General features: G+C 45.2%; 4 protein-coding genes across 4 annotated transcripts in view; 2 read left to right on the top strand and 2 right to left on the bottom strand.

The window, feature by feature from the left end:
* Positions 1-72: 72 nt before the first annotated feature.
* Positions 73-1,945, bottom strand: tmem42a (transmembrane protein 42a). Its single transcript, XM_060064689.1, has 3 exons — positions 1,648-1,945; positions 1,206-1,352; positions 73-802 (listed from the first exon to the last, which is right to left on the bottom strand). The coding sequence occupies exons 1-3, from the start codon at positions 1,825-1,827 to the stop codon at positions 659-661; spliced, it is 471 nt and encodes a 156-aa protein (XP_059920672.1). The 5' UTR covers positions 1,828-1,945; the 3' UTR covers positions 73-658.
* Positions 1,946-1,989: 44 nt separating this feature from the next.
* On the top strand, positions 1,990-3,895 carry kiaa1143 (KIAA1143 ortholog). Its single transcript, XM_060064688.1, has 3 exons — positions 1,990-2,177; positions 2,452-2,590; positions 3,055-3,895. Exons 1-3 carry the CDS (start codon positions 2,061-2,063, stop codon positions 3,348-3,350), a joined length of 552 nt encoding a protein of 183 aa, XP_059920671.1. The 5' UTR covers positions 1,990-2,060; the 3' UTR covers positions 3,351-3,895.
* Positions 3,896-4,118: 223 nt separating this feature from the next.
* On the bottom strand, positions 4,119-12,301 carry gpd1l (glycerol-3-phosphate dehydrogenase 1 like). Its single transcript, XM_060064685.1, has 8 exons — positions 12,087-12,301; positions 11,652-11,829; positions 10,666-10,806; positions 8,617-8,755; positions 8,081-8,193; positions 7,346-7,585; positions 6,308-6,414; positions 4,119-5,944 (listed from the first exon to the last, which is right to left on the bottom strand). Exons 1-8 carry the CDS (start codon positions 12,128-12,130, stop codon positions 5,848-5,850), a joined length of 1,059 nt encoding a protein of 352 aa, XP_059920668.1. The 5' UTR covers positions 12,131-12,301; the 3' UTR covers positions 4,119-5,847.
* Positions 12,302-12,767: 466 nt separating this feature from the next.
* LOC132467529 (oxysterol-binding protein-related protein 11-like) overlaps positions 12,768-17,508 on the top strand; it is a 47,183-nt gene continuing 42,442 nt past the window's right edge. Inside the window, exons 1-2 of the mRNA XM_060064860.1 lie at positions 12,768-13,336; positions 17,107-17,285. Coding sequence (XP_059920843.1) covers positions 13,083-13,336; positions 17,107-17,285 — 433 coding nt within the window. The 5' untranslated portion in view covers positions 12,768-13,082. The remainder of the gene's footprint in view (positions 13,337-17,106; positions 17,286-17,508) is intronic.

The raw sequence follows: 17,508 nt of genomic DNA, 5'->3' as shown, positions 1-17,508 counted from the left end.
TACTTAAATTGGATACTTTTCATGGATTTGATTGGATTTGAATACACTACAAACATTGACATTACTTCTCAGTTCTTGATTGTATGCAAACATTTATTTGATCAGGAATTCAAATCAATGACATTCTTTGTATAGTGTAAATGGCAGTAGTTTGTATTGCATAGAAAATACTTTCCATAGTGCTTATTGGAATGCATGCACGTGAATACAGATCTTCGTACACACAGGTGAATGTATATTGCATAATATGAGCAACATCTTCACACGCATATATTACATTTATTGTGTATATTTGACAGCTTATCTAGTAACAGTGGACCGGCGCTTGAGCATGTCAAACCGTCAAAGCTCTTCATGGGAGATAGGATTGTGATCCTTCTGTCTGGAGTGCTGATCCTATCCCTGTAGTTATGTATGGATCAGCAAAGAGACATACATTATAGAACAAAAGTTCCCACAACTAGTGTGATTTAATGTCATTGCAAGGCAGTCGTTTTAGCTTTGGTAGTACTTGATGTTCGTTGACACATATCCTTATACAATGTGATTAAGCTCAGATTGCGGCTGATCATTTTAGCCTTGTGCTTTGATGACCCTTCTCTTTTGGCTTGGTCTCTAGGGGATCACATTGTAACAGTGTTCTCTTTGGGAAGTGTCATCAATTGTCTTTCTTGTCGTCTTCCTGCGATACGATCTGGGGCGTGGACTCATGGAGCACCAGCAGCCCGGAGAGGGTGAGCGAGATCCCTACCCACCACAGAGCCGCATGGGTCTCTCCGAAAATCATTTTCCCTAGGACCGCCTGGAGGGAAACACAGCGACAAAAAAAGAATGAGATAGTTATTGGAGGTTGGGATGGAGGCCCTTCTTCATGTTTCCGGACTATCTTGAAAACTCCATTATGTTGGTACTCATCATCGGCTAAAACTGGTTCTACCTGCTGTATCTTATTGAATAAATAGGTCATTAGACATGAATCATGAATTTGATCGTTTCTCTGACTAGGGGGCACAAAGGCAGAGTCGGGCCTGGTCTTGTCTCTTAACACAAACACTCATTCGTCTCATAACAAAACATAGGCCAGTGCAGGAATCTGATGGTTGAACTTGTAAAAGGAATAAAGGTTATACAGATGTGTGACTACTACAGATCACACTTTATGGATGCCTATTGACTCCCGCTGTTATAGTTAGTACATAACTTACAGAAGAGACAAAGTTTGATGCAGTGGTGGTCACTGTGGCTCTGGCGGAAGAGGAGCAGTGGCGAAGCGCCTTGGAGAAGAACGTCCACATCACAGCATTGCAGGTGAACAGCAGACCTCCGCACATCAAGCGCAGAGGAATGTGGAGCTGAGGATGAACCCGGACGTCAGAGATATATTAACACACATAGATCCAATAACTGTGAAATACTAGTGTGGCTCCCATACTTCGTTTACTAACGTTATGCGTTAGTAAACGATATATATGCATTCGGGAGGGCAGTATACTGTGAAACAAAATATAAATATGAAATACCAAGACTAAACCAAAACGAAATGTGAAGAACTCACAATAGCATCGAATATATTTGCAATAGAAAATATACATAGCTCCATGTGTAATGTGGCCCATATGAATACAATACACAGAAGGTGTGAGTTACCCAGTCACAGGGGGTTTCCTCCTCAGCGTGTCTGCTCCAGTGGTCCTCAGTGGTCCATCTCTTCATCCCTGTGTCACACATGTCTTTCAGGTAATCCGCCCCGAGGGACAGTTTAGCAGAAGAAGAAGCTACGGCTCCAAGAATGCCGGCCAGCAAAGCGTAAATATCCCCAGAAATCATATTCCAAGGACAGTGCGTGGGGTTATGCGGTCATAGGAAACCATGCATCGTTGTCAGGTACGTCTTGTCGGCGAGCGCTTCCTTGGTCCACGCCAGGCAAGCCTTAGACTGGCAGCCAATCACATTGCTATCTTAAATCACGTGACTTATTTATTTTTATATTGTTGGGAAGCGCACTCTGATGACGTTTAGTTCTGCTTAATCTGTTCTTGCTTCACGCGCCTAGTACTACAATGAATAAGAACATAAAGAAAAGTGATATATCTTGGGTGAAACCCACCGAACCGTCGTTTCTAAAGAAATTCAAGAGTGATGTCGGATACAAGGAAGGACCCAACGTCGATACGAAGGTGTGTGTCCTTCTTGCACGCTACATAGCGTTAGCTGCTGTGCGTGTCGGACTTTATCACATCATCTCTATTATGGATAATCACATTTACAATCAACCCATCGCCTCCTGTAAATAAACACTTGACAGTTCTTTGACATGCACCCTAAATGCAATAAGGAAAACATTTAGCACAACCCATGATACAATACTCCATTGTCCATACACTAGGATGCCTAATATTGACCATCGGCAGCTCGTTAAATGTTATTGCCTCTTTTGTGTTACGTCTCCAGCGTCAGGCGATGCCAACGCTAGATGATGACAGCGGCAGCGACCGTGAGGATGAGCTACCGCAGGTCGTCGTCCTGAAGAAGGGCGACCTGAGCGCCGATGAGGTGAAGCACATCAAAGGCGACGGCGCTTCAGAGAAAGGTGGGTAGGAAGGACTGGCAAATGTGGAGAGTATTGCTCATGCAGTTCCGTGGTTATTATTCCATCCGTCAATGATCGTACTATTTTGGTTGAGTAGTTACACTCATCCTTTTAGAATTATACTTTTTCTTTAATTCAGAAGTATATTTTCAGCATACCTAGTTTAATAGTGCACTGGTGCAGTCTTCATAGGATTCAAGACCGTGGTCCTTCTGTCTGGTGTGTTGATCCTATCCATTTGGTTTTGTATGGAACAGCAAAGGGAACCACATTGGATATAATTCTAGCTTTACTTGCAAGAGAATTGTTGTCCCCGATACTATTGCTCATGCACTTCATTATTGATATTACTGTTTTAGTTTAGCTAGAAGTCCCTCTGACTAAGTCTGCATTACGTCTGGAGAGAGAGAGGAAAGGGGTGCTGCTATTCAAACGCACGCGCCATGCTTCCTATTGGTTTACAGAGGACGAGCCTCCTGCAGATGGTAAAATCGTGTTCAAGAAGCCGGCCAAGCGCTCCTCCACGGATAAGTACCAGGGCATCACAGCCAGCTCCAGCAAAAAGAAGAAGAGTGCCACGGGGGAGAAGGAGGACAAGAAAGAGGAAAAGAAAGAGGAGGAGGAGGAAGAGGAGGAGGAAAAAGAGGAGAAGGAGAAGAAAGAGGAGAAGAAGGAGAAGAGGGAGGACAAGAAGGAGAGAAAAGTGAAAAATAACAGTCTTCTGTCATTTGGGGGAGATGAGGAGGAAGACGATGGCTAACTGTTTATAGACTCAAGACGAACGCAAGTTTTTATTTATTCATGGTGAACCTCTTTTGACGATGATATAAATCTGGGGAAAAAAAACTAAAATTTTCTATTTTCCCCCTATCTGGATGACTGAACAAAAGTTTATTCAAACAGTGTTGACTTATTCACTGTATGAGGTGTTCAACAAAACAAAAAAAAACCTTATCACTTCCCTGTTCAAAATGTGTTTATTGCGATGTGTATTTCAGTAAGTGTCCTGTGAATGTTGTTTCATCCTAAGTGTGGGGAGAACTTGCCATGAGGTTTGCAACTCGTCTTGAGTATTGTTGGGTGTTTATTCATAAATGGATACATTCATCATTTTGTTGAATGTATGGATATTATAGCTTCAATGATGGAGCTCTTAAATTTAAAGCGTTTGTGTTAAAGCAATGCATTCATGTCTGCACGTGTTTTTCATTTTTTTTTTTACATCGATGTGCTGTTGTTTTGTAGCTTCAGAGTTTTAATAGTGAACCATTTGGATGATGTATTAAACATCTTGTTTTTATTCAACTGCTATCGCCTGCGTACTTTTTGAAGATAATTAAAAAAGATCAAAAACATTTATTACAAATATATAAAGAAAAGAGTGACTAGTCTGAAGGCGTAGTATATCATACACAAATAGAATGGACATGAACTACATGCAATATGCCTATATAATATCATTCTCCAGGTATAATATACCAATATCGAGCATGTATTCCCTACAGAAAGAAAAGTGAAAGTCCACTAATCTCTGTCTTTGAATTTTGGCTTTAATTATAATGGGAGAAAGTCAAATGTATTGTTCAGAACACCCTGTTTGATTGGGCTTTAAGCATCCTTTTACTTCGTGAGACAACTATGGGGCGTTTATCTATTGTCAACCAGATTTTCACTATTTGAGTCGGCCCATAATCTAAAATTAAGTATCAAGACCAGTATCTGAAAGCCATATACGAATATTTATCGTATTCTTTTTTTTTGGAGGATTAAATCCCGTCAGAAAAAATTGGGACCAAAATTAAATGGTTTGTTTTAAGACAAACCGTATTTAAAACAGCCCAAATATAATGTTAGGTTCTGTGGTTTGCCATTACACAAGTTAAAAAGCTGAAGGAGGAAGTAAGATGGTCACCTGAGTGGCAGTTGAGCTAAACATGATGTACCCGTAAGAAAGAAAGACCTAAATCTATGGTATATCAACATCCACTGAGCAAAAGGGATGGCCTCATCACTACAGCACTGAAAGGGATCAGGGACATATTGTTGTTGGTAGACAATAATTCTAACTACACATGGCCACCCTGTAGCAGGAAATAAGTTTGAAAAATGGTCACAGCATAAGAATGTGTTGCTTTCTTTACACAAAGTCAATACAATAACTAACTGATTACAAGGCTGTTGCCGTATTGCAACTTTTAGCATTATTGTGGGAGGTTCAGCCAGGTGTTGCTGAGCAGTAATATTGCTATATACGCAACACATGTCATAACCTTATATGTGCCACAAGGTAGCGCTGTTAAGCCTGAGATGGACCTATTCTCAAGGAACGACGTTCGTCCCTGAACGCCAATCGATAGTTAGATTTGGGGCAGTTTGTCTTCAAGACAATAATGATGTAAACAAGGAGGAAGGAATAAAGTCATGGGGATGTATTTGGTAAAACACAATACTCAATATTATAAAGACTAATAGCGATTTGACATACCAATGTCAATCACCAAATAAATAGTAGTTAATCTGCTCAAAAACATTTTTTTATCCTGTCTCCAAGTAATGCCTCGTTCTCCATTTTAGCCGGACATAGGATCCTGTATTGGGATTATCATTATTAACATTATTATGGGATTATCCTCAGACGATCCGTTTCCATCTGAATTTATAAGGAAGTGATACAATACAAGGATGGGAAGGCTTGATATGATAACTTGTATCAAAACACTTTCATTAAAGCCTTTCACTTTTGGCTTTGGTTGAGGAAAACTAAAAAGAGAATACAAGCCAGTAATTATACTGATAATACCACAAGTGCAACCGTTACTCCATGTAAACAAAATTGGCAGTGTTAGGTGTGCAGTCTGTCCAGCCTGACGCAGAGTGGACAGGACACCGTACGGGTTCTGTGTCGTGTTGTTAGTCTCTAAAGCTGCTTTGTATCGTATCAGTAAGAGGAAAGTAAAATATATACAATTTCGTACAAAAATAAAGACCTTTCAAATGTTTTTGCAACTCTAAATGGTCTAAATGTTAATATCATCCCGCCATTGACTTCAATGTATCATGATTGATCATTGAAATGTGAATGTTTTGCGTTTTTTAACTGGAAAGGTAAGCTTATTGAACGTAGTCACCGAAAAAAAAAATACAAAACAGGTAACAAGTGCTACAATTACGGGTTGTGTTATTTTGTACAAAGTGCCGCCGCCATGGATCTGTTAATCAGACTGTGGCACGCGGGGCTCCCTGGGGCCTCAGGTCCCCTACAGGTGCTCTGGGTGGCTCTGCAGGCAGGAGATCATCTCCCCCACGGCCCTTCCCTCGAAGCAGATCTGATACACGGCCGTGAACAGCGGGAACCTGCAGAGAAGGGACCCAGGAGGGGGTGTTATCATTATCAGCACAGCGTCACAGTATCTCAGAGGCTGAGTTGTAGAGTCCCTGTAGCGGGAGGAGGATAAACTCATTCTGAAAAATAGTCGTAGTCACTTGTCACTACGAAAATAGTCATAGTGACAGCTAACTTGTCCAACAAGACAAGTAAGTCGTCAGATAATAAATCCTCAGAGTTTGAGTGGGATATCTTTGCACATGACTCTGATAAAAAATCAGAGAAAGGAGAAGTTAGAGGTAGGAAAGAGAAAGCATCCCTCTATGTGGACGGAAGAGCAGAGCCAGAGGTTTAGAGAGAGGAAGGCGATGGAGGAGCTGGTGGCTACTGACTTGTCCACCAGGCCTTTCTGCTGAAGGATGTGGTACACCTCGGTGGACGTGGCCGGCCCCTGGAGCTTCTGCCCGTTCAGCATCTCTTTCTCCAGCTCCTCTATGCTCTGGCAGGAGAAGGACCAACATATTTTTAAATTTTCACAAGGACACCATTGGCAACATAACGGCTGGATTCCTATATTCGATAGCTTCCTGCAAGATGTTTTCTTCGAACCGCCATTTTACCCGCTGTTACAATTGCACTTGCAACGGTCTTAATAGGCCAGCAAATCATTTTAGGGACCAATACAGTATACTAACAGGAAGTGCTTTATTTTGGACAAGCCCTCATGTTTACATATCTCAGCTGATCGCACCACCATATTGCCACAGATAACAACCGTCCTTGGCTTCGTAGACTGAATATTGTGATTTGCCATAATCCTCAACATCGTTGAAGTCTCCTTCAGGATCATCCGTCTCAATCCCACATTGCTTCCTTTCCTGGCTCGGCAACTACAGCTTGACCAATCAAGCCGTAGCAGGAGAATCAGGAAAGGGATCTGTGGGGATGTGTGTGGAGGATTGCTGCATTAAGGAGGCTCACCTGGCCGAGTCTGACTGGACTCGGGTGTGCAGCCTCACCCAGCTCCAGTTGCACATTGAGTAATCAGTGTGCACAGAATAATCCAGCCATCTCCAGACACACTCAGGGAGAGATCTCCTGCATGGCAACATGGAGCACCGGGCCATGCTTCACTTTCAACAAACCTTTACAATAAACCACCTGATTATTTATTATCCTACTGTTCATACTTATAGTACTGTCCATCTATGCTGTTCTTTTCCATTATACCCATCTTATGCTGCTCATACCTCACTAGCTGATTTAAATTTTGCAGCTGTATTGAACCATATGAAAATCCATATTCAAACTACATCTTAAATGCTCTTTTGCACTTCTATTTAGATCTCCAAACACATTTCATTGTCACTGCACTCTGCACAATGACACTAAAGTTCAATCTGTAGCATGGACTTTGGGATAGGTTCTACCTTGCCGGTCTTGGCGAAGGCCTCTGCGACGCGGCGGTTGCGGCCGCCGTAGCAGGTGGTGATGAGGTCGGCCACGCCGCAGCTCTCCAGGAAGGTGGCGGTGGAGACGGCGTCCGCGTCCTTGGAGAACAGCTTGGCGAAGGCGATCATCTCCATCAGGCCCAGGCGGATCACGGCGGCCTTGGTGTTGTCCCCGCAGCTCAGCCCGTCGCAGATGCCTGCTCCCACCGCCACGATGTTCTGGAGATCACAGCGCTATTATTCAGGGCCGGGGTTACAGATAAACGCCGAAGGAAATGAAACTCCTCGAGTCGATAAACAAAAACCTCAACGCAAGGTTCTAGCCTGATTATTCAGAAGTGATTAAAAATACTCTGAATTTTTTGATTCAAAACTTTCCTCCAAGATTGATGCAGAAAGATATTTGAGCTGGACCTACGTCAACACCTCGGGTGACAAAGATAGCAGAGAAGAGAATTGATTGTTAAGATAACGCTTGATTGTAATCACAGGGTTCTGATAACGCACCAGATAGGCTGTCCATTTCCTCTGCTAGACACGTTGAATACGATCAGTAACAAGGTGGAGTAGTACCGACCTTTACCATATATATCACATATATCCCAACATTTATATCCACCTATCCTATCAATGTTGTCTTGTCTCTTTTTGGCAAGGAGGTTGGTCTGTGGTGTAACTGTGTGTTGCTTAGCGACTGAGCTAAAGTGTGTGTACCTTCAGTGCCCCACAGAGCTCCACTGTGTCTGCATCGTCCACCACCGTGATGCGGAAGTTGGGCGTCTGAAGGAGCTCCTTAAACAGCAGGCCATTCTCAAGGACCTTACTGCCTACCCACGCACACACACATGCGCACGCACAGACACGCACACGCACACACACACACACACACACACACACACACACACACACACACACACACACACACACACACACACACACACACAATAGCTTAATCTGTATAGCACTTTTTAGAAAACATGTTACAAAGAGGCTGGATATGCAAACGTGCTAATGATACAAAAGGGCTTCCACATTCCACATCAGTGGAGACTAAATAAAAGTGTCAGAATCAGCAGTGGTGATGCAGAGGTGTGGGGTGACCAGAGGTGTGGGGTGCTTGGTTCGCCGTGCCAGCTGTGAACGTGTCAACGTCTTTTATCCAATACAGCCGGAACGCTGAAGCAGGAACTATAAATGTCCGCCAAGTCATCATATAAAAATACATGTTGGGGCGCAAGGCCCCTCTTTACCTATGGTGGTCTCGCAGAACTTCTCGGCCGCCACCTCGTTGGCAATGTTGGCGCCCATGAGGACGCTGACGTCGAGGCCCATCTTCTCCCTGATGATATCAGAGATCAGCTTCAGCCCGTCAGGACCCTCGTCTATCCCCTGAGAGAATGTGTGTGTGTGTGTGTGTGTGTGTGTGTGTGTGTGTGTGTGTGTGTGTGTGTGTGTGTGTGTGTGTGTGTGTGTGTGTGTGTGTGTGTGTGTGTGTGTGTGTGTGTGTGTGCGTGCAACAGAGAAAGACGAAGCGCAAAAAGCAGTTGGACAGAAGCACAGGTGTAAAAGCCATTCTTCATGCATAAAGAAAATACCTAGCTGGAACACTGCCCCCTGGTGGCTAACTGGAAGAGCAGCCAGATGTTGGGGCACTTTTAATTCTTGATCAGGTGCCAGCAATTAGTGTATGATAACCACCGCTGTGTTCGCTATGTGTAATTACCTTTGAAATCAAAATATGGGACTATTGGACCCTTGATCTACCCCCTCTTTGTTTCAAGGCCAGTTTAGGTTCTTTGATTTGGAAATTTGTTTTTTGAACTCAACAAACAAATGCCATAGGAACAATAACGCTGCCCGTATCATGTCCCAGCTAAACATTAGAAGAACCCCAACGAAAGGAAGGACAAGCGTCAGATACGTTTATTGGTCAATTAAACGCATTATTAAGTGTGCGTGTATGACTGACTTCAATGCTTTATCTGAACAAATGCCCTGTTGTTTGTAAAGTGCAGACCTCCCAAGACATACCATTACATGCTATATAAATTTCATTCATTATTATTATTATTATTACATAAAGTCCTCATATTCTAAAAGATATTCAGCCGAGCTGAATAAAGCCAGCCGAGCTGATTACGTTTATTTGGCCGTAGCCGGAACATATCATCATAGGGGTTTAAGCCACATATGGCTCTGACCTCATTGGTCCTAATTTCAAAGGCTGAACCGGATGCATCATGGGAATCCATCCGTTGCTCTATTTACTCAGTAATGAATTTTACAGCAAAACGGTCAGGTTCGGTCATTACTGTTTCCAAAAAATAAGCCTAAAGACTGATTCACTTAAGGTTTTACACACACACACACACACACACACACACACACACACACACACACACACACACACACACACACACACACACACACACACACACACACACACACACACACACACACACACACACACACACACACACACACACACACACACAAAACCACACACACAATCCCCACTCTGGTCTTAATGGTCCGGAGGTTTAAAGCAGCCATTTTACCTGGTGAGAGGCATGGATTTAGCGTCCACAATAGCCAGCGAGAGAGGAGCAGAGAGGGGAACAAAGCAATGTGTGTTGTCATGGCTTTGATCTAGACAGCATTCAGACTCTAGGTAATAACCCGGCCCTCTCGCAGACTAGCTCGCCGGGCCCGAGAAGACTCTGTTTGTTATTATAGCCGCATCACATCTAATAGAAGAAGTATTCCTCTGGGCCTCTTCGCTGTTCACTGACTCACACACAGATTACTTCATTTTAGTTTTTTTAGAAACTTTTTGCTTGAGAACATACACTTTGAAAATGAAATTTTCAACGTGAATTGTAAATGTGAATTATTGGCATCAATTATTCATAACTCAAAAATGTTTAAGCTGTGCAACTTTGATATGTTCACAAAATGTGATGACAATATATCACACTTGTTCGTATGCATCCGTTGATGCCCAGAAAGCCCAATTTCTCCCAGCCATTATATTGTATGTAGGATGTAGGATGATTTATTGGTGTATTATCTTTTTATTTCTCCACAAGTGGGGTTACCTTTTGCTGCGGTATGTTGACAAATTAATGTTCCTCCTGGGATTTATAAAGTTTGTTATTAAAAAGCTGTGTAATTGATAGTGTGTTTTTCAAAACAGTGAGTCCTTAATAAAGTGTGTTGTTAATACAATGTGTCATTAGTAAAGTGTGTTGTGGATACAGTGTGTTATCATTTCATCCTACAGTCCTGAGCCGTGTTACCTTGATAAGTGTGATTCCTCGGGCCCTGGCCGACACGCAGCCCACCATCTGATCACACAGGTTCCTGATGAACTGGTGGGGAACCACGAACACCAGCAGGTCCGCCCCCTCCGCAGCATCACTCAGTGTCGGCACGGCAACCTAGAGAGGATGACGGGAGAGAGAAAGAGAGAGAGAGAGAGAGTGGTACAACAGATGGAGGGAGAGCGAGATAAACAGAGAGAGTACAGAAAGAGAAATGGAGGTACAGAGAGAGCGGCACAGAGATACAGTCAGTACGTTTAAATGCACTGCTTTATCCGAATGCAGCCATAGTTCGACAGAGTCAGCCAGAGTCAGCGGTTGGTACAGTGGCTAGCACTGCTGCCTCAGCAAGAAGGCCCTCGGTCTGGACCCCGAAAGGGGGAGGGGCTTTCTGTGGGGAGTTTGTATGTTCTGCCCGTGTTCACAGGGGTTTGCTCTGGGTGCTTCAGTTACCTCAGCTAATGAAGAGCACTGCCCACTGCTCCTACTGCTGCGTCTAATGAAGAGCACTGCCCACTGCTCCTACTGCTGCGTCTAGTGAAGAGCACTGCCCACTGCTCCTACTGCTGCGTCTAATGAAGAGCACTGCCCACTGCTCCTACTGCTGCGTCTAATGAAGAGCACTGCCCACTGCTCCTACTGCTGCATCTAATGAAGAGCACTGCCCACTGCTCCTACTGCTGCGTCTAGTGAAGAGCACTGCCTCCTGCTCCTCCTGCTGCGTCTAGTGAAGAGCACTGCCCACTGCTCCTAGCGCTGCAGCTATAGTGATGGGTCACATGCAGATGCAAATGCTAATTTCTTGTGTACAATGACAATAAAGATTCTAGGAAAAGGTCCAACAACACATCACACTAAGTAAATACGCAGAGAAGAGGAAGAGTTTCTACCGTTTTTTTTTTTACAGCGGACACACACACACACAGAGCTTACAGCAACCCCCCCCCCCCCCTTCACCCTACCACGTTCTCAGGCAGCTTGAAACCCGGCAGGTACTTGACGTTCTCGTGCTCTGTGTTGATGATGTCAGAGAGCTTCCTGCCGTTGACGTTCTCCTCAAACACCCACATCTTGACCGTGGTGGCGAAGCGCTCCAGGGACCTGGCGTTCCCCCCTATGATCCTCGCTATGGCGGAGCCCCTGTAACCATGGCAATCAGAGGAGGAGGTGACAGTGAAACTCACCTGTGCTTCACAATGACATCACTGACACTGATTTACTTAATTGGTAATTAAAGATGCTGTATCATGGAGATCCCTCCATGATAATAACATGATAATAACCATGATAATAACATGATAAAAAAACATGACAATAACCATTATAATGCCATGATAATAACCATGATAATAGCATGATAACCATCACAGAAGGTTATGACAGTTTGCATAACTCACCAGTTGCCTGAGCCGACTATACACACTTTCAACGGCGAGGCCATCGTAGTCTTTGTCTTCAAATATAACTTATGTCTTCATATACCTTCCTGGTCATTAACTTCCTTTAAAAAAATACACATATGTTATATTAAAGTCAGAGGTAGGGCGGATGATGGAAACAGAGCCAGAGGCGCCCGAGCTGCGGCAGGACGTCGACTATATATGACGTGTTTGGCGTCGCGATTAGTCCTGCTGGGAATTGTAGTTGAATGGCAGTTGTATTTTCACCAAATATGTTACAGCGAGATTGAATGGGATATGGTCAACTAATATGTATTTTAAAGTTGTCACGGACGATAACTGTAAAATAAACAATTTAACTATCCGTCGTTTTTTTTGGACATCAAGTGAAGATTACGTCTAGCGTAGCTATCTCTCGAGCAGGTCGTCCCACTGAAAGGCACACACAGCATATGATAAATGTCATAGATTTCCGATAGATAAAAACCCTTTCTCAACATGGATTAACTTTTTGGGACACTTCCATAAACTAATCTTTTAAGTTCCCAAAAGCGCTCTGAATACATCGAGATGACGGGATCAAACCCTAACCAAGGAGTAGCTGACGATGACATCATCTAAGATGCTGCATTCCTTACAAGGAGGGGGCGTGTCCCGAGTTATTGGGGGGAGTGACCAACCCGGGATTTCCAAAACAAAAACGCAATAACGTCAGAGAAAGGGAGCTAGTGTACACCGCAGCGAGGACACAGTCGGAATATACCCTCCCTCTGTCAACATTTCCAAAGGGTCTATTTGTTGTTTCTCTGTCAGCTCTTGTCTTTAACTCGCGCCACCATCACTTTGATGTGCATCGCCGCTGAATGAGCGTCGTGTTCCCCTCCTCCTGCTGCACTCTCTCTACTCTGTTTGCCGCTGTTCCTACTTCCACACAGACGTTCTGCAGTGGACCCTGGGGGTGCAGGAGAGCCACTGGGATCTGTCGCCACAGACATGAACCGTTCCGCGCGTCACGGGAGCTCTGCGACGGGACGGCAGCAGGTGTGGACCGGGCGGTCCGGGAGTCCGGTGGGGGACGGCAAGGCGGGCGGCCCGGCCGCAGGTGGTGTCCAGGGAGGGCTGTCCAGAGGTGCGCAAGACGGTGACGCTGGCCCCGGTCCTCCTCAGCTTCACCAGGTCCGCAGTGAGCGGCTCCTGGAAGGCGTGCTCAGGAAATACACAAACCTGCTCCAAGGCTGGCAGAACAGGTGGGATGTTCTTGCTTGAGTTTGATCTTTCTTTGATGTGCTTCTTGTATTATATTTCTTATGTTTTACTCAACTACCAACAAGTCAATGTAGCCGCACAGGTTTAGGCTGATACTATTTTAGTCTGGGATATTGAATGTTGCTACTTTGCATTTTATTTATTTATTATTATTTCACCTGCTATTGTGACTCCTCAGACTAGAAAACAAGTCAATCAATCATATGCAAAGTTATTTTCTCATGCAAGCTAATGGTTGTTGATGTGTCGCTGGACTAGCCTAGTGGTATAACTTCCTGGACATGCATCTATCCAGCCACGTGTTCATTCCAATCATCTTCCAGTCCCATCAATCAGATTTCACGAGCTCAGCCGTCTAGTCGTTCATTTGGGAAGCCGAAGGGAAGAGGGCATTGGGCATTGGTGCGTCTTATAGATGCCGGGGCGGATGTGTGCGAGTGTGTCCGCGTTTGTGTGCGCGCGTGTGATGGTGTGTGTGTGTGCGTGTGTGAGTGTGCGTGTGTGTGTGAATGAGAATCACTGAATGAGTCATCCACTCGGGCAGGAAACCCCCTGCACTACTCCTGTACACCCACGCGTCCCTCCCCCTCCTCTCCTCCCCCTCCAACTTTAATCTCCTCCCCTCCTTTTCTCTGCTCCCCTCCCTATCTCCTCTCCTCCCCTCCTCTTCTCTACTCCCCATCTCCTCTCCTCCCTCTCCTTCCTCTCCTTGCATTCATCTCCTCCCCATCTTTCCTTCCTCCCCTCCCTAACTCCTATTCTCCCACTCTTCTCCCCCCTCTTCTCCTCTCCTCCCCCCCCCCCCACCCACACTGTCCTACTGGATCGATTGGAAGACCATCCAGACGTGTAATGAGCTCCATGATCACATTTGTGACCGCTCGTGGTACACACACACACACACACACACACACACACACACACACACACACACACACACACACACACACACACACACACACACACACACACACACACACACACACACACATATATGCACACAGGCACCCACACTGAAAGACCTAGCTGTACAGTGTGTGTGTTAAGGGGCAGATGTGATGTAGAGTTCTGCCTATGCATGAGCTCTCTCGCTTCTACAGTATTAATATTGAAGCCATCGCAACATATCTCAATTCTGTCACCCAGCTCCCAACTTTAATTCCCCATTCTGTCAGAACCAAAAGAGGGGGAGACAGAGAAAGTGCTGGATGCTCTCTTCGATATTTGCAGCTTAATTAGTTCTCTCTCTGCCACACGGGAAGCTGTGTTTCTCTGTTTGTTGTTGTTTGTCATAAAGAGGCGCTTGACGGCGAGTTGGCCAAGGGGCAGGCTGTTCTCCGAACCTGCTCTCGCTTTTGGCAGTCGGTCGACTTGCGTCTTTGATCTAACGATGTCATCCCCGGAAGGTGTAATCGATGTGCCTGGCGGAGAAGGACAGGGTTACATAGTGTAGCGGTAAACGTGTGAGCACGTCATCTGAGAGGCAGGAAGTGCCTCCCAGATGATGTGAAACCACCAGCCCCAACCCCGTCAGTGCTTGATACAGTCAACTGCCGCAGCACTGAGGAAGACCGGGGCACGCTATTGGTTTAACACTCTGCCTTCAAAAACTCATGAATAATAATAAATAATGCATTAGATGGATGGAAGAATATTGAGATTATGTTGGGAGTTTCACCGTTGTTATGGTTCGGTCGTGCCATGTAGTGTGAAGTAGGTCAGTGTTGTTGGCGGCCTTTGTGTCCACTCCACAAGTCTCTAGGTCCAATCTCGGAAGACATCTCTGTTTGTCACGCTGTCTGCGTGTTCTGCTTTCCCTGCTTCAAGCTCTTGGCTGGTGACAAAATCTGTTATCTCACATCAAACACTCTTCGGAAACACTTCTCCCCTTTTTCTCCCACCTATTTTTATCTCCTGTGATTTTCTTCAACCCGCTTCTCTCCCTGGTTCTTGTTTTATCTCATTCTTTCTCACAGCTTACTTGTTATTCATCTCTTAGCTTGTCTGTGTGTTTTTCTATTATATTTGTGTGTGTGTGTGTGTGTGTGTGTGTGTGTGTGTGTGTGTGTGTGTGTGTGTGTGTGTGTGTGTGTGTGTGTGTGTGTGTGTGTGTGTGTGTGTGTGTGTGTGTGTTGGTGGGTTGCTGTTCTTGTTTGGTTGTGCGTGTTTGATGGAGTGTTTCTTTGAGTGTCTACATATTTGATATACTGTGTGTGTGTGTGTGTGTGTGTGTGTGTGTGTGTGTGTGTGTGTGTGTGTGTGTGTGTGTGTGTGTGTGTGTGTGTGTGTGTGTGTGTGTGTGTGTGTGTGTGTGTGTGTGTGTATGTGTCTCTGTGTTCCTCCCATTCCCACCCAACCCGCCTGCACGTTTTGGGATCTATGTGAATATTCCTGTATATCGAGTGTAGCCCCTCAGAGCTTTTCCTCCCGTGAGTGGTGGGGGAGGGATTAACACCAGGTCAGGGTTGGGAGGTGGCTGCAGGTTCAGTCTCTACAGCCTGTGTGATGGAGAGGATGAGGTCACTGATTCACAGCCTGGGGGGGCAGCAGGCACACATTTTCCATGAATGAAAGCAACAACTAACCTAGCAATTCAGTGTGCATTTTTAAATGTACGTTTGCAAAACATATTTTTTGTATATAAATGACTTATACACACACACACACACACACACACACACACACACACACACACACACACACACACACACACACACACACACACACACACACACACACACACACACACACACACACACATACATAGTGGTATCCCTGTATACACACTGACTATATGACACTCCACTCTTCTAGTATTATAATCTGTACATTACAGTTGCATGGGAATGCTGATGGACTAAAAAAGGGGTTGATTGCTCTGTGAAAACAGATTTAAATTATTCATTGCGATCTCCCTTCTCTCTCCCTCATTCTCTCTCTCTCCTTCTCTCACTCCCATGTGTGCACTCAGTCACTATCCCTCTCGTTCTCTTTCTCCCCCTTTCTCTCTCATTCTCTCTTTTTCTTTCTCCCTCCTCCACCTTCTCTTCCTCCTCCACCTTCTCTTCCTCCTCAGCCTCCTTCTCTTCCTCCACCACATGGATACATGGCGAACCAAGATTCGCACTCTTTTGCCTGTAGCTGCTTCCAAACGTGGCACACCATGCAATGAAATAAGAACGCTCCACAATCTCTCATCAAGGCAAGGGAGAGAGAGAGAGAGAGAGAGAGAGAGAGAGAGAGAGAGAGAGAGAGAGAGAGAGAGAGAGAGAGAGAGAGAGAGAGAGAGAGAGAGAGAGAGAGAGAGAGAGAGAGAGAGAGAGAGAGAGAGAGAGAGAGAGAGAGAGAGAGAGAGAGAGAGAGAGAGAGAGAGCGAGCGAGCTCAATTCCACCAATTCCCCCTGATGGATGTTCTCCTAGCTTTAATGATCGTTGACTGCCAGCTCTACACCTCTAGGACAATGTTCCACAATATTGCTTTCTTCTACAGTATATCCCCCAAAATTGTTCTCATATTTCTTTTCCCATCGCTAGAGAAAAAAATAAAGTCAACCAGACAAATATGTTCCTTGGCAAGGAGGAGGCACTGTTGGCAACATTTACATCCAGTTCCATATCCGTGTTCCTAGTTCCAGATTTTGAAACGGCTGGTAGAACTCCAGTGGTTGCTGTTGTCCTACATCTCCCTCCCGTCTGCGGTTCCCCGTCACCAGCAGCTCCTCACCCCTGCCCCTGGGTTCCTCCCCTGCAGGTACTTTGTGTTGAACCGGGAGAGGAGTCACCTCCTCTACTTCCTGAACGAGTCCTGCCACAGCCAGCGGCCCCCCCGGGGGTCCCTGCCGCTCCTCGGCGCCTCGGTGGTCTCCTGTGAGGAGTTCCCCTACATGTTCACCGTCTTCTCCGTCAACGGGGACGTCTACAAGCTCAGAGGTGAGGCGGTGGTGCAGTGGGCAGAGGATCTGTGATGAGGACGAACTGTCGTGGACGGCGGGGGAGTCAACTAGCTCTGCCCTGGAGAAGAGTGTTAGGGTTAATCCTGTCGTCTCAAACCAAACTCGATTCACGAGATGAAGAAAAAAAAAGAAAGGTCACATTTCATGAAAGTGGTGCCAGCACATTACGAGGGCAAACATATTAGTTTGAACATCATCAT

This window comes from Gadus macrocephalus, chromosome 11, assembly GCF_031168955.1.
Source record: "Gadus macrocephalus chromosome 11, ASM3116895v1".
NCBI classification, from domain to species: Eukaryota; Metazoa; Chordata; class Actinopteri; order Gadiformes; family Gadidae; genus Gadus; species Gadus macrocephalus.
The sequence above is the reverse complement of the archived record's forward strand: the minus strand, read 5'-3'. Positions and strand labels throughout refer to the sequence as shown.

Excerpts from the sequence above, each read along its gene's own strand:
- tmem42a (XM_060064689.1), bottom strand. The coding sequence starts at position 1,827 with ATGATTTCTGGGGATATTTACGCTTTGCTGGCCGGCATTCTTGGAGCC. Across the intron at positions 1,353-1,647 it reads AGGAAACCCCCTGTGACTGG|CTCCACATTCCTCTGCGCTT; the intron begins GTAACTCACACC and ends GTTCATCCTCAG. Across the intron at positions 803-1,205 it reads CATCAAACTTTGTCTCTTCT|GCGGTCCTAGGGAAAATGAT; the intron begins GTAAGTTATGTA and ends GTTTCCCTCCAG.
- kiaa1143 (XM_060064688.1), top strand. The coding sequence starts at position 2,061 with ATGAATAAGAACATAAAGAAAAGTGATATATCTTGGGTGAAACCCACC. Across the intron at positions 2,178-2,451 it reads GACCCAACGTCGATACGAAG|CGTCAGGCGATGCCAACGCT; the intron begins GTGTGTGTCCTT and ends TTACGTCTCCAG. Across the intron at positions 2,591-3,054 it reads CGACGGCGCTTCAGAGAAAG|AGGACGAGCCTCCTGCAGAT; the intron begins GTGGGTAGGAAG and ends ATTGGTTTACAG.
- gpd1l (XM_060064685.1), bottom strand. The coding sequence starts at position 12,130 with ATGGCCTCGCCGTTGAAAGTGTGTATAGTCGGCTCAGGCAACTG. Across the intron at positions 11,830-12,086 it reads ATAGTCGGCTCAGGCAACTG|GGGCTCCGCCATAGCGAGGA; the intron begins GTGAGTTATGCA and ends CCATGGTTACAG. Across the intron at positions 10,807-11,651 it reads TCAAGCTGCCTGAGAACGTG|GTTGCCGTGCCGACACTGAG; the intron begins GTAGGGTGAAGG and ends CATCCTCTCTAG.